Here is a 15,502-nt window from a genome sequence, read left to right as displayed (position 1 = left end):
CAAGTCCGGTTCACCGCTCTTAACCACTACGCCACGCTGGCTCTCAATTACTATGTTTTTGAGCCAGTAGACTGCTGGTGTGCCCTGACCCGGATGGCCCAGGCGAGCCCGATTTCATCAGATCTTGGGTCAAGCCTGCTTTGGTCTTGGATGGGAGACCACCAAGGAAGTCCAGGGTTGCTATGCAAAGGCAGGCAATGGCAACCCACCTCTCTTTATCTCTTGCCTCTAAAACCCTATGGGGTTGCCATGAGTCAGCTGCGACTTGACGGCACTTACAAACACACTGGCCATTTATGCAGGGGTATTTAGGTCGCGGTCCCTACTGGACTGCTTCCTTTGCATGATTCATGATTTTACCAACCTTTAGAAGTCACTTTGCTCCCGCCTCATTCTTTCCCCACAGTTCTAGGATGCTGTTTTATAACGAATTTGAATTCTGCTTTGAGGCAAGAGCGATGCAAATCCCCACCATTTCCATGCATAGTCCTAACTTCGGGTTTCTCTCCCCAAGCCCATTCTGGCTTCTCCCTCCCACGTGTCTGTCCCTCCCATCCAACCCCTTCCTTCAAAGCAAAGCACAAAAGAACGAGTGAAACCTTCATGAAATGTGCAGGAAAACACCAACAGAAGAGAGGCTGGAAGGCAGCTCCTGGCAGGGAGCTGTTGAAGAAAGGAGAAGAGGAATACCCAGCTTTGCAAAAGCACACACGCAGACAGGGAGGAAGCAGTCCCTTCAAGAGCTGACGTGCCCCCTCCAAGTAAATTGCAACAAGGCTGCGTTTTTAGGGGGAGGGACTCAGAAGCTCCATGATTCACTGGGGATATATAATTAATCACAAGGTACTCCTGAAATTTCTTGGTGTGTGTGGGGGGAAGCCCTCATGCATATGATGTTTGAGAATTTGGATCAGAAAACTGTGCAGCAAACTAAACACAAACTTCCCCTGCATACTTGACCACAGACTGTTCTGTATACCTCCTGGATACCATTGAATGTGGAGTTTATCGGCCGCTTAAACCTCCCCTCCATCTGACTATGTTCTCTTTGCCACCCCTTTCTCAGCCTCGTTGCTCCCACCTTCTCTGCTGATTGGGCAGTGCCGAAGAAGATGGGCACGAAGGCCAGCCAGACGATGCAGGTGGTGTACATGGTGAAGCCAATGGGTTTGGCCTCGTTGAAGTTCTCGGGCACGCCGCGAGCCTTGATAGCGTAGACCGTGCAGGTGACCATCAGAAGGATGCTGTAGCTGAGGCAGCAGATGATGGACAGGTCTGACATGTCGCATTTGAGCACCCCCTGAGCAAACTCGGGGTTGGGCGTGCGCTGCTCTTCAAAGTCGATGATGCTGTGGGGCGGCTGGACCCCCAGCCAGATGACCACGCTCACGATCTGCACGGACATGAGGCTGAAAGTGATGGCCAGCTGGGAGGTGGGGCTGATGAACTTGGGCGGGCTCACCGACTTCTTGCCTTGCTCGAAGATTCGGTAGATGCGGTTGGTTTTGGTCAGCAAGGCCGAGTAGCTGATGGCCATGCCCAGGCCCAGGAAGAGGCGCCGGAAGGCGCAGACGGTGACGCCGGGCTCTGCGATCATCAGAAAAGTGATGGAGTAGATGAGGAAAATCCCAGTGAGGAGGACGTAGCTCAGCTCCCGGCCCGAGGCCCGGACGATGGGCGTGTCATTGAATCGGATGAAGGTGATGACGATGAAGACTGTCCCAAGGATGCCCAGAATGGCTAAGAAGAGGGGCAGAACAGCCCAGGGGGAGCTCCATTCCAGCTTGACGATGGGGGTTGGGCGGCAGGCCGTGCGGTTAAGGTTGGGCCGCATGTCGAAGGGGCACATCTCGCAGGTGAACTCGTCCAGCTGGTACTGGTAGCCGTCGCACAGCTCGCAGTGCCAGCAGCAGGAGACCCCCTTGACCATCTTCTTCCGTTCGCCTGAGTTACAGGGAAGGCTGCACACTGAACTGGGGATCTCTTTTTGCCCGCCAGACCACTGCATGTCCTCAATCTATGGGAGACAGAGAATGATGCCCGTATAGCAATGGGTATCCGATTGTGCTCTATAGTAAGTAGTCATATATCAGAGATCGACACCCCGACCCTGCCTCTTGGGAGCTTCTGCCATTTGCCAGGAGGGACCTGGTGACCCTAAGTGGCGCCCATTCAGCGTTCTCAAATTTCCAAATGTGCCCGCAAGATTCAACAACGTTGGGGACCCTTGCCCTAGATTTATCGTGTTAATGGGTCACTGTTGCGCCAGATTTCCTGCCACAGTTTCACCTCATTTCCCAGGAACCACTAGCACTGTGCCCATGTCACTCACATTCAGGCGGAGATATTCCGTCCACTGCCCAATGGCCTTGTACCCAGGGGCCGTGGTGTTTGTTAGCTGATACTGGAAAATGTCGTAGCGTCCAGGCGCATCCCCATTCTCATTGAACATCACGGGTGTCCCGGCGCTACCTGTAAAAAAGGGAAGAGGTACAAGCAGGAGGCTGATACCTCTCTCCATCTGAACGTGCAGGCCTCATCCTTGGCCCGAAATGTATCTGGCTGTCCTTGACCAGGGCCAGGGCTTTTTCGGCTGTGGCCCCAGCCTGGTGGAAAACTCTGTCAAATGAGAACAGGGCCCTGCGGGGACCCAGCACAGTTCCGCAGGGCCTGCAAGACGGAGATGTTCCGCCAGGCTTATGGTTGAGGATAGAAATGGTTCTCTTATCTGGCCTTCCCTTCCCTCTTCCCCCCACTCTTCCCCTCCCCCTTCTTTCCCCCCTTTCATCCTCCCTTTTCTTCCTTCCCCCCTTTTCCTTTCCCTACTTGTTTTTCCCCTAATCCTATTTTATGTCCATCCATCACCATCTTGTGGCTCCCCGCACTGGGCATGCCCGGTTTCTCTGATCCTGGACCCGATAACATCATCTGAGAGCCATGATCAGGGTGCCGTTATTGTTTGTTACTATCTAAGGTTTTAATGATTTATATGGTATTTATGATTTGAATCGTAATAATTTTATGCTGGTAGCCACCCTGATAGGGTTGCCAGGTGGTTTGGATTGGCGGGCAATTGCCCACCAATCCATCGTCCTGCTCACAGCCAGAATCGTATATGCGCGTGGCTGCAAACAACACGATCCTGTCACTTCCCATTTACTTCCGGTTTGAGTGGTAAATTGGGGTTTGAGTGGTAAATCGTTCCATCGGGCTGTGGTGCTTCCAGAAGTAAACTGGAAGTGACGGGCTCGTGTCGTTTGCGTGCGATCCTTGTCTCCCCAAAATCTCCTGCTGGAGGACAGGAGGGATGTGGCAACCCTACGGCCTGAGCCCAGATTTAGTCAAGAAGGGTGGAATAAAATTATAATAAACAAAAAATTAATAAATATTGGGCTGGCCCAACAAGGGAGTGGCAGGGTAGATCCGGAGGCACCACAGGAGAAACAGGGTGCGCATTAGAACAGATAGACGCACACGTTGGGCTTCAGGGGGCATCTGATAGCATGCGTTACAATTTGCCTTGACATGCTTACGGAGCCAGCAAACAAGGAATGAGCTGATGAAGCTTATCGAAACGTGACATGCTAGCTTCACGTTCTCTTTTGGATTGAATTATTTTGCCTTCGGGTTCTCCTCCGGACATTTTTGCAGCCATCATTGCAACAGAACCTCTTGTTTATGATTTGGAACCTTCGTGGTCAAGAATGGGAGCAGACGCCTATACCTATTGAGACCTTCTATATGGACTTATCGCGTCGTTATTGAATTGCAATTCTTTTCCTTTCATGCATCTGTTGCTATGTTAATTAATAGCCAAATAGCGGATTGAAGTACTGACTGCTGATTATTTTTTTATTGATGTTACAGGCCACAGTACGAATTAATACTGTTAACTGCCTAGAATAACTGATTTGATTATAACTTAATATTTACCATCCAGGATTATTACTGTATGAGCCCTCGTGCTGCTGTTTTTCTAAAATTCACTTATTACTGGCACAGGTTGTAATTTTTTGTTGCTTAACCTCCAGGCATGGCCTGACGTTCTCCTGGCATTACAGCTGATCTCCAGATTGTCCTTGTCAAGATGTGACTCCTGAAATGGCTGCTTGAGGATTGAATTGTGTCCCTAATTTCAACCCCCATCCCATCACTTCTGCTCCAGTTTGGCAATCCAAGAGCACTGGGGGAGTGGAGGCTGCAAGGACACCACCCTATGCTACGTGAAGTGGTATAGTCCAGAAAAACCTATCACCGTCGCTGGGCTGCACCTTGGCTGGCTGCCCCTTGGCCCTGCTGTAAATCATCCTTTGTCTCGGAGGGTGGCCTGTGCAAGCCAACCTCCCGCCACCACCAAGAGGGCCCTGCTAGCCTCACCGTTGAAGTTGACTGAGAGGATGTAGTGCAGCAGGGTGCGTCCGTGGATGGGTTCCATGTTGTCACACACCCCGATCTGGCCCGGGCAGAGGTCCTTGTGCATGTTATGCAGGGCGTGGGCCATGGCGTAGACGGCGTCGATCACGAACTGCACCTTCCCCTCCTGCTCGTACGATGAATCTCGCGCGATCCGCTCTTCCCCTGGGAGGACAAAAGGAAAGGGTTGGACCCTGCACAGAAGTAGGATTGCCAGGTCCCTCCTCGCCACCGGCAGGAGGTTTGGGGGTGGAGTCTGAGGAGGGCAGGGTTTGGGGAGGGGAGGGATTTCAATGCCATAGTGTCCAATTGCCAAAGTGGCCATTTTCTCCAGGTGAACTGATCTCTATCGGCTGGAGATCCGTTGCAAATAGCAGGAGATCTCCAGCTACTGCCTGGAGGCTATACACAATTCGCAGCCACTATGCCTAAAATGTCTTATGTAATCCTATTGTTCAATGTAACTACAATAATAAACATAACATCAACAAGCTCCAAGTTGTGCATCCATTATATTATAAATGGTAGTGTGTTCACATGCTATACAAAAAACTAAACATCAAAACATCAACCCCACAGTCAAATTAGAGAGTCCAATTCTCTCCACTAATCCTTATAGTGCTATCAAGTCCTCAATACAGTCCTTATTGTTGAAAAGGTTGTAGCTGCAATATGGCAAAGAATATTATAGGTGAAATGTAGGCGATACAGGTCCCAATATTGTAACTACGATCTTTTCAACAATAAGGACTTTATTGAGGACTTTATAGCACTATAAGGATTAGTGGAGAGAATTGGACTCTCTAATTTGACTGTGGGGTTGTTTTGATGTTTAGTTTTTTGTATAGCATGTGAACACACTACCATATATAATATAATAGACGCACAACTTGGAGCTTTTGGATGTTATGTTTATTATTGTAGTTACATTGAACAATAGGTTTACATATGACATTTTGGCCATAGTGGCTGCGAATTGTGTATAACTTTACTTGTGCAGCACAAGTTTCGATTTTATTTGGGATGGTGCCTGGAGGTCAGCAACCCTACTCCTACTGTGCCTCAGAACTGAGTTCCCATGGGGAATTTGCAGCTGCCGTCTGAAGGCAAGTCTCTATGGCAGTCACACATTACATATAAGTCTAGATTGTGTCCACAGAGTCAGCATTCTGGAAACTGCACTTCTGGTTTTCGGGCAATGAGCCTTGAAACCCACTCGGTCAGATCTGCATTTGATGGCCGTAAAGGATAACTGCCCCACCCTCGGTCCCCGGTGATACAAGGAGGCTGAGAACTTTTCCTTTTAGGCCACAAATGACTGACGTGCATATGCGGCAAAAGGATTATTTCAAAAAGGAGAGCGGTTGTGATTTGGGGGGGGGCATTCTTTGCCAGCCTGCTTGCATTAATTCGTCTCATCCGATATTAATTAATCTCATCCAAGGGACGATATTTGGGCTCCGGAATTCAGAACGCCGATCCTCTCCCTGCTGTCGGACGTGTGGGGATGGCAGCCGAGCACAATGCGCTGTTAGCTTGTCATGCGCCGCAGTAGGAGAGTTGCAGACAACCCAGAACAGGGGGGGGGGGAACGAATGCGAGGTGAACAGGCGCCTTTGCGATGCTAATTAAAATCCAGTTGGGTTCTAATCTGGGATTTTCCTGGCGATCAAGTGCATTTGAATGGGACGATGGCAGCAGGTAGCGTGAAAGTGGGCGTTATCGGGGGGGGGGGGGGAAGAGACGCTGGCGTCTAGTTCCCTCCTGCCCTGCCAAGGGGAGGGATTTGGGGACTCTAATCCCCTCCGTTCCTGCAGAGTTGTAACGAACCCAACGGCTCTGCAGCTCCCTGATAACATCCCCACTGTCTCAAAGCCCCAGGGATTAGCACACAGTAAGGAGGGAGAAATCAACTGTGGAAGACAGGGTGCAGAGCAAGGTTGCCAACCTCCAGGATGGCTCTGGAGTTCTCCTGGAATTACTACAGATCCCCAGGAGACAGCCACCCCTTCACTTTCAATCTGGGTTGGCGAGGCATGGCCCAGCCTGACCAAGTGACATTTATGTCATATCCTGCCCTCGTAACAAATGAGTTCGACACTCCTGCCTTAGAGGAAACAGCAGCTTTGGAGGGTGGACTCTATGGCATCACAACCCCGCCGTGTTCCCTCCCCAAACTCCATTGCCCCCAAATCTCTAGGAATTTCCCGAGTCAGAGTTGGCTACCCTAGGTGTGTCATTGGCGGGTGCTGCTGCGCATTTATCTCTGCTTGCTTTGAGCCCCCCTGCCATTCATACCCGTGCATTTCCGTGCCCCCTCCTCAGGCTGCATCCCTGGCCTGGTCAGTTTGCACTTGAAATCCTCCTCCCAGTATTCAGCAAACCAGATATTGCGCCGGTTGTTCTCCAGGGAGCGCGTGGTGAAGTACTGGTCGAAACCTGGGTGAGAAAGGAAGGAGAGCGAGCGGGTGAAGGGGGCAGCTCATTTGCGGACTGTCCTCTGTAGCGGGGTATGCAGGTCATGCTTATCCATCAATATCAATCAACATCTGCAGAGAACGTAATCGTACAATTTCACTCAACCGAGTTAACCTGTTCCCATTTACAGTAACATTCACGAATCCACATTGCTTGCTGCAAAAACTTGGCTACATGGTCAATTGTGGCCACATCCTGAGTAGACATAAGACAAGTTATCTTGCGCTCAACTGGGTGCCACTCCGTACTAGTGAATAACGGGTTGATAAACTTAAGGCAGATTCTCTGATAACGGGGGCAGTGCAAAAGAACACGCATAACTGATTCTGTATGATTCATTACACAGGGGCATAACCTTGCAGCAAGTAGTATTGATTGAAATCTCCCCTGTAATATTGACGAGGGTAGCTCATTGAATCTTGCTAACATATGCCCTCCTTTGTTTGGGATCTGTTAAGTGGGAAAAATAGGTTGCCACTGAATGTTTGCATTTTACCATCCCCAGATCATGCTTATCTCTGTGCTTTGAAAAGCTCAAACCAGATAATTTCTGAACATCGAACTGCTGTTAAAGGCACAGGAGCAGGCTAGGCGGGATGTTTTTCAGGTCAGTTGGCAACCGTACCCTGCTTTTCCTATACTTCCTTCCCCAATGAGAAGTGTTGGGTGTGTAGATTTGGTCTTCTGACTTTGTGTGTGTTTGTACAGTGCTGTCAAGTCGCAGCTGACTTATGGCTTCCCTGTAAGGTTTTCAAGGCAAGAGGTGGTTTGCCGTTGCCTGCCTCTGTGTAGCAACCCTGGACTCCCATCTAGAGTACTAACCGGGGCTGACCCTGCTTAGCTTCTGAGATCTGATAAGATCAGGCTAGCCTGGGCCATCCAGGTCAGGGCTTTCTGAATTTAGAAGCCTTTTATCAGAGCTACGTTGGAAGGGGAGGGGGCGCCCCTAGACTTTCTTACCTTCAATCGAGGCTCGTTTGGGTAAGATGGTGACCGCTCCCTCGGCTACGTCCTCCAGCTTCAGAATGGGGGAGAGCTTGGAGCCCCAGCTGTCCGATCCCACCCATAGGAACTGCCCCGTCAAGTTGGCACGACTCGAAGCTTCCAAGACTTGCCTGTGGCGGGGGTGGGTGGGGGGGAGAGGAACAGGAATGAGTGCCTCACCCAACCTTCCCCACCCCTCCCAGGGCATTTGGCGCACTCACTTGATGTCGTCCTCGTTGGCAAAGATGATGATGCCGCGGGCATTGGGGGTCTCCATCAAACGCTTGATGAGTTTGTCAAACTCGCCCGGTTTGGGTTCTCGAGGGATCTTGATGGACTGAGCAATGCAGACGCCTCCTGCCAGGGGGCAAGAGAGCTTCAGGGGGCTGAGGTCCTTCACACCTGGACCTCTTCTTCTTCTCCCCTCCCCTGCTCCTCCCTCGTTGCCCAGCCCAAAACCTTGCTTCTCAAACTGTGCCCCATGAAATCCTGAGGGTCTGTGGATGGTTATCAAGTTCAGGGACGCATATCAGGGATTCCTTTTATTTTAACCAGAGAAAAAGCCTCCAGGGTCTAGGACAGGGGTGTCAATCCATTTGTTATGAGGGCCAGATATGCTGCAACCAGACAGAGCACAGCAAAGTTTGGCATGGCAGAGGCAAGGTTTAGCTCGATTTTTGTTTAAAAATAGACACCTTCCCCATCGCTTTCTTTCCATGTGAATAGGCAAAGCGTCTGCAGATACGAGCATTGCCTTGTTTGGTCCTGAATGGAAGAAGTCTGCCTTTCTCCTATCCCATCCTTAGCATGGCAACCCTGATCCCAGCTGGGACCTCTATTAAAGATCTCACGAGATTTCAGGAATTCGTTTCTAATCACTGATCTCCCGAGCAGAGATCTCAGATAATCTTGTTTGTTTTGATCCTTTCCTGAATGTCTGTGTTGTAATACTCCTTTGCATTGGGAGGGGAAAAACACTTGCCTCTGTTCCACGTAGACTGGAGCAACCTGCCTGCCTTCCAAATGTTTGCGTCTTTCCCCTGTAGGCACGTTGCTTATTGCATGGGTCTGTGTGGCCTGGCTGCTTGCTACTGTTCAACAGCAGCCACCCTATGAAAGTCAGTGTGGTGTGGAAGTTACAGCTTCAGAGAAGGGTCTGGGAAGCTGTGGAAGCTCACTGGGTAATTTAGCGTGAGTCATCTTCTTTCAGCCTAATCTACCTCACAAGGTTTCTGTGAGGAGGAAAAAGGAGGAGAGAAGAAGAAATTAAGCTGTTTTAAGAACGTAAGAACATAAGAAAAACCATGCTGGATCAGACCAAGGCCCATCAAGTCCAGCAGTCTGTTCACACAGTGGCCAACCAGCTGCCTCTAGGAAGCCCACAAGCAAGACAACTGCAGCAGCACCATCCTGCCTGCTTTCCACCGCACCCAAAATAATATGCATGCTCCTCTGATCCTGAAGAGAATAGATATGCATAATGACTAGGGTTGCCAATTGCCTGGTGGTGCCGGGTAAACTACCGCCCATCCACCGGGCTACCCGCCGGCCAGCTGAGGGCCAGCGGGCACTGCGGGCAAGCTCGCGCAGACGCAGCGCACGCGTCATTTTTGGGTAAACCCCGAAAGTGAAGCGGACGCTCTAGCACCCTCGGCTAAAACGCTATGGAAACCTTAGAGTTTTGGCCCGGATCGCTAGAGCGCCCCTGTCACTTCCGGGTTAAGGGGGCGCATTGCGAGCTAACGCCACTGCCCTGCGAAGCTCCCGCCGGTGGAGCTGCAGGGCCTGGCAAGCCTAATCATGACTAGTATCCATTTTGACCAGTAGCCATGGATAGCCCTCTCCTCCATGAACATATCCACTCCCCTCTTCAAGCCTTCCAAGTAGGCAGCCATCACCACATCCTGGGTGTCAGGGTGTTCCACAATTGAACTATGCGTGTGTGAAGAAAGACTTCCTTTTATCTGTTTTGAATCTCTCACCTTCCAGCTTCAGCAGAGGACCCCGCATTATGAGAGAGGGAGCAAAGCATCTCCCTGTCCCCTCTCTCCATACCACGCATAATTTTATAGACCTCTATCATGTCTCCCCTTAACCGCCTTCTTTCCAAGCTAAACAGCCCCAAGCGTTGGTCCTCACTGTGGAAAAAGGTGGGGTATAAATGAAGGAAATGTGTGTGCACAAGTGTGTGTAAAGTGCCATCAAGTCCCAGCCAACTTCTGGCGACTTACAGAGGTGGTTTGCCATTGCCTTCCTCTGCATGGGGACCCTGGTATTTCTTGGTGGTCTCCCATCCAATTACAAACCAGGCTCAACCCTGCTTTACTTCTGAGATGTGACAGGATCAGGCTAGCCTGGGCCATCTAGGCCAGGGCAAATGAAGTTAAGAAATGATAATAAATATAGCTGAAGATGGGAAGCAGAAAAAAGGTAGGTTGGTGAATAGCTAAGAAAGTGAAGAACGAGGCAGGGAAAGGGAAGAGGATATGGAGGTGGACAGGAGGAGGGAAAGAGGAAATCGTGTGGGGAGGGGATACGGGGGAAAGTGAGGTCTCCCCCCACAAGTCCTTCAGGGTTCCCTATGATGCAATTGGATTCTATTGAAGTCCCTCCCCTCTTCAAACCCCGCCCACTTCCGGCTCCGCCCCTAAAACCTCCAGGTATTTCCCAACCCGGAGCTGGCAACCCTACCGTCCAGTACCGCCATCGTTCTTGGTCGCTCCCCCGGGCCCCACTCACCAGCCTCACGTGAGATCTGCACGAAGGCGTCCACACCGCTTTCCCCGTAGTTTCCTTCAGATGCCAGTGTGGAAACGTAATTCCAGCCCAATGCCTTCACTATGTCCACCATGGCCTGGGCTTGGTAGGAGTCGGGGGGCACCACGCGGGAAAAGTAGTCGTAACGGTTGCTGTCGCTGAGCTCGGGCGCTGTGGAGGCATAGCTGATCTGGGGGATCTGAGGGGTGGGGAGAAAATAACAGGGGTCAGGGGCAGGTATCTGGCGGGCTCTGTGTACAATGCAGGATTCAAAAACAAGCTGTTGAATGGACATACGAGCAATGGCCTCATACTGGATCAGACCCTTGGCCGACCAAAGTCAGTATTGTCTACTCAGTAGGGTTGGGAAATACCTGGAGGTTTTGGGGGCGGAGCCTGAGGAGGGCGGGGTTTGGGGAGGGGAGGGCCTTCAATGCCATAGAGTCCAATTGACCAAGCGGCCGTTTTCTCCAGGGGAAATTGATCTCTGTCGGCTGGAGATCAGTTGTAATAGCGGGAGGTCTCCAGCCACCACCTGGAGGTTGGCAACCCTACTACTCAGACTGGCAGCAGCTGTCCACGGTCTCGGCTAGATAGGGTTGCCAATCTCCAGGTACAAGCTGGAGATCTCCTGCTATTGTAACTGATGTTGGATGGAAGGTTGTTAAATAACATCTCCCTGGAAAGGTACATGGATATATATAATTTGGATATGCCTCTATTGTCGGAGAAATGCGACTGAAGAAGGACGTGAAATAAGAAATATTGGATTCCTGGCTTGCTGCTCTGCCGTTTCGTTCCACCTTGCTGCTCCCTTTTGTTTCTTCGCTGTTTTGCGGCTTTTCCCCCTGGAGTCAATGGCATTATATCTTGCCTGCCCCCACCCACCCCAGGCTCCATCCCCGAAAGCACCAGGTATTTCCCAACCCAGGTCACCGAACTGCTGGAAATGTCAAAAAGAAGTGGGTTCTTTTCATCATGTTTGGTGGCTATGTGAGAAGGCTAAGAATTATTGGGACATGATTTATAATGAATTAAGGTTGATATTACAACAAAATATCCCTAAAACAACAGAAATGATGCTATTGAGTATAATACCTGATACTATAGTGAACCAGAGACCTTTTTTGATGTATGCTACTATTGCCGCCAGAATAGTATATGCTAGGAGATGGAAAATGACAGATATACCAAACAAATCGGAGTGGATTGAAAAAATGATGGAATTAGTAGAAATGGCAAAACTTACGGCGTCGGTAAATCAAAAGGATGATAATGAATTTGCAAAAGAATGGGAGGCATGGATTAATTATTGTAGAGATGAACTTAAATGTGATATTAACAAATGTATTTTGATCTAATTCAGAACGGATGTATTGGGTATTGACGGTTTTGTTATAATTGAATTATAAAAACAATACAAAGAGAAAAAAAATGTTAATTAAAGGATCAGAGGAAGGGGGAGGGGAAGTCAAAGAAATTAGACTTTTTACAATATGTAATGAAATGTATAATGATTGTATGGAAAAATAAAAAAATTATTTACCAAAAAGGTATTTCCCAACCCAGAGCTGCCCAGTCCTAGCAACAGCCCGGCCCCGAGGAATTCAAGCTGTCAGAAGGTCAGATAGGAAACGGAGGCCAGAGAACATTACAGTGGGTGGAACTGATCGTCCTGGCTCGCTGCTACAAAGCCACGGCCCTCTCCTTACATTTCAGATTGACACCCCTCCCCGGCTCAATTCCTGGTCGCCCCAGCCAGAGATCTGGGGTCCCACTCCAATCCCTCCTCCGGCTGGAAAGCAAGGTACGCCTTCCAATCCCAGATCCATCAGGGTAAAACCAAACTGTCCCTTTCCTCGTGTCCCTGAATCTCCCTTTCCTGCCCGCTTTGGGTCCGCGCGAAGACCCATTAAAGCGATTAGTGACGGGGATTAGAGGGTTTTCAGCGAAATGAGCAGGAGCTCCGGTCAGGAACGGCTGAAGCTGGTGTGTGTGAGGCTGCGGTCACCCAGCGCAAGCATGCGGGCGAGTGAGTTCAGCTAGATCTGTGTGGTAGAATTAGGGTTGCCAACCTCCAGGTATTAGCTGGAGATCTCCTGCTGTTACAGCTGATCTCTAGCCGATAGAGATCAGTTCACCTGGAGAAAATGGCTGCTTTGGCAATTGGAACCTATGGCATTGAAGTCCCTCCCCTCCCCAAACCCCACCCTCCTCAGCCTCCTCCCTCAAAATCTCCAGTTATTTCCCAATCTGGAGCTGGCAACCCTAGGTAGAATGGGTATTGGGCAGACGGGTTCATGTCTTAGGATTCCCTTGAGTTGCTGAATCTGAATGCATCTCCTGCATATAGGGTTGCCAGGTCCCTCTTCACCCCCAGAAGGAGGTTTTTGGGGTGGAGCCTGGGGAGGGCAGGATTTGGGGAGGGACTTCAATGCCATAGAGTCCAATTGCCAAAACGGCCGTTTTCTCCAGGGGAACTGATCTCTATATCGGCTGGAGATCAGTTGTAATAGCGGGCGATCTCCAGCTAGTTCCTGGAGGTTGGCAACCCTACCTGCATAACACTTCTATTCTATTCTGAAACGACAGAAGGGCAAACTGATTTCCCACTCCCTGGCACCTTTTCCAGGGGGCCAAGGTCGCCAACCTCCGGGTGGGCCTGTTGCTCTCCTGGAAGAACAGCCAAGGTTGCCAATCTCCAGGTACTAGCTGGAGATCTACTATTACAACTGATCTCCAGTTGATAGAGATCAGTTCACCTGGAGAAATTTGGCAATTGGGTTCTAGGGCATTGAAGTCCCTCCCTGCCCCAAACCCCACCCTACTCAGGCTCCTCACCTCTCCAACAACTTCGGGGCTCTGTGTTCATTATTTCCCCACCTTCAGAGGTTGCCTCGCTCTCCCCCTGCATTTCCCCGTTTTGCCCTCATTTTCAAATCTGAGATGAAACAGGTTTCTGAAAATGCGGGCAAAACGTGGGGTAACGCAGGGGGAACGTGAGGCGACTTCTGACGGCCCCCAGGCATCCCCCAAAACTCCAGGCATTTCCCAACCTGAAGTTGGCATCCCTACCTAGGAGCTCTTCCAAAGCAGTTTACATCTTTGTTGGCCGAAGCTGGCTTCCAGCTGCTCAGGAAGGCTCGACACATTCGACATTTGGGCACAGTATTTTAATACTGGACAGGAAAGACAAGTCGATGCCCAAGAAGGCTGGCAACTGAAGGGCGAAAACGGGTTATCAGGAAAAAAAAAATCTGGGTGGACGGTGGCCCAAACGAAATACGCTTATGGCTGAGGCATGCTGGGACGGGAGTTCGTATGCACCCGCGATCACATGGAAGAGACATGCGCACGCAATCCTCTGGACCTCTACGCACTAGCCAAGTGTACAAGAATTAAGGGACATCTGCCCGTTCGCTTTCCAATACAGATGGCAGCTTCGGAGAGTGGACTCTACGGCATTGTAGCCTGCTGAAGTCTTTCCCCTTCCCCGGATCCCGCCTTCTCCAGGTGCCGCCACCCCTAAATCCCCAGGAATTTGCTAACGTAGAATTGGCAACGCTACATAAGGGGGAGGTTAGGTGCCCCTCTTCATACCCAATATTCCTCTTATTTTTCTGTTAAAATATGAAGGGGCATCCTCCCTCCCAGTGTCTTCTAAAGAGCTTTTGAGTGCAGATGCCGACCGCCAACAGCTGCTACTCAGAGATGCCTTCCTCTCCCCTCGGCAAAGGGTCAATTACAGTTTAAAGAATCGTGGTGGAAAGTGCTGTCAATTCACAGGCCATTATGGTGACCACGTAGGGTTTTCAAGGCAAGAGCCGAACTGAGCTTAGGGCTGTTTAGCTTGGAAAGAAGGCGGTTAAGGGGAGACACGCTAGAGGTCTATAAAGTTATGCATGGTGTGGAGAGAGTGGACAGGGAGAAGCTTTGCTCCCTCGTAATACCAGGATGGGGTATCATCTGCTGAAGCTGGTTCAAGACAGATAAAAGGAAGTATTTCTTCACACAGTGCATAGTTAAATTGTGGAACTCCCTGCCCCAGGATGTGGTGATGGCTGCCAACCTGGAAGGTTGAAGAGGGGAGTGGACATGTTCATGGAGGAGAGGGGTATCCATGGCTACTAGTCAAAATGGATACTAGTCATGATGCTTACCTATTCTCTCTGTGTTGTTTGTGGACTTCCTAGAGGCCCCTGGTTGGCCACAGTGTGAACAGACTGCTGGACTCGATGGACCTTGGTCTGATCCACCATGGCCTTTCTTATGTTCTGTAGAGGTAGTTTCCATTGCCTACCTCTGCGTATCAACTCCTTACTTCCTTGGTGGTCTCCCACCAAGGCTGACCCTGCTTAGCTTCTGACATCTGATGAGATCAAGCTAGCTTGGACAAGTCAGGTCAAGGCAGAGACGAACAGAGGTGGTTTTCCATCACCTACCTCTGCGTAGCAACCCTGGACTTCCTTGGTGATCTCCCATCCAAACAGTAACCATGGCTGACCTTGCTTAGAATTCAAGATCTGAAGAGACACCAGGCTAGCTTGAGCCATCCAAGCAAGGATCTTTTTGGGGGGGATCATATAGTCACAGCTGACTTAGGGTGACCCCGTAGGGTTTTCAAGGCAAGAGGCGCTCAGAGGTGGTGCCAGCGTGGTGTAGTGGTTAAGAGCAGTGGCTTGGAGCGGTGGACTCTGATCTGGAGAACCGGATTCGATTCCCCCACTCCTCCACACGAGCGGCGGAGGCTAATCTGGTGAACTGGATTTGTTTCCCCACTCCTACACACGAAGCCGGCTGGGTGACCGTGGGCAAGTCACACTCTCTCAGCCCCACCCACCTCACAGGGTGTCTGTTGTGGGGAGGGGAA

At 50.4% G+C, this 15,502-nt stretch overlaps 1 protein-coding gene across 1 annotated transcript in view; it reads right to left on the bottom strand.

The window, feature by feature from the left end:
• LOC130478757 (metabotropic glutamate receptor 6-like) overlaps positions 1-15,502 on the bottom strand; it is a 30,124-nt gene that overhangs the window by 9,323 nt on the left and 5,299 nt on the right. Inside the window, exons 2-8 of the mRNA XM_056850965.1 lie at positions 10,615-10,831; positions 8,097-8,232; positions 7,852-8,006; positions 6,712-6,852; positions 4,378-4,578; positions 2,333-2,472; positions 1,082-2,017 (exon numbers count right to left, since the gene is read on the bottom strand). Of these exons, the coding sequence (XP_056706943.1) occupies positions 1,082-2,017; positions 2,333-2,472; positions 4,378-4,578; positions 6,712-6,852; positions 7,852-8,006; positions 8,097-8,232; positions 10,615-10,831 (1,926 nt within the window). The remainder of the gene's footprint in view (positions 1-1,081; positions 2,018-2,332; positions 2,473-4,377; positions 4,579-6,711; positions 6,853-7,851; positions 8,007-8,096; positions 8,233-10,614; positions 10,832-15,502) is intronic.

The sequence above is a fragment of the Euleptes europaea genome, chromosome 1, assembly GCF_029931775.1.
Source record: "Euleptes europaea isolate rEulEur1 chromosome 1, rEulEur1.hap1, whole genome shotgun sequence".
NCBI classification, from domain to species: Eukaryota; Metazoa; Chordata; class Lepidosauria; order Squamata; family Sphaerodactylidae; genus Euleptes; species Euleptes europaea.
Note: the sequence above shows the minus strand (reverse complement) of the source record. Positions and strands in the feature narration are given on the sequence as shown.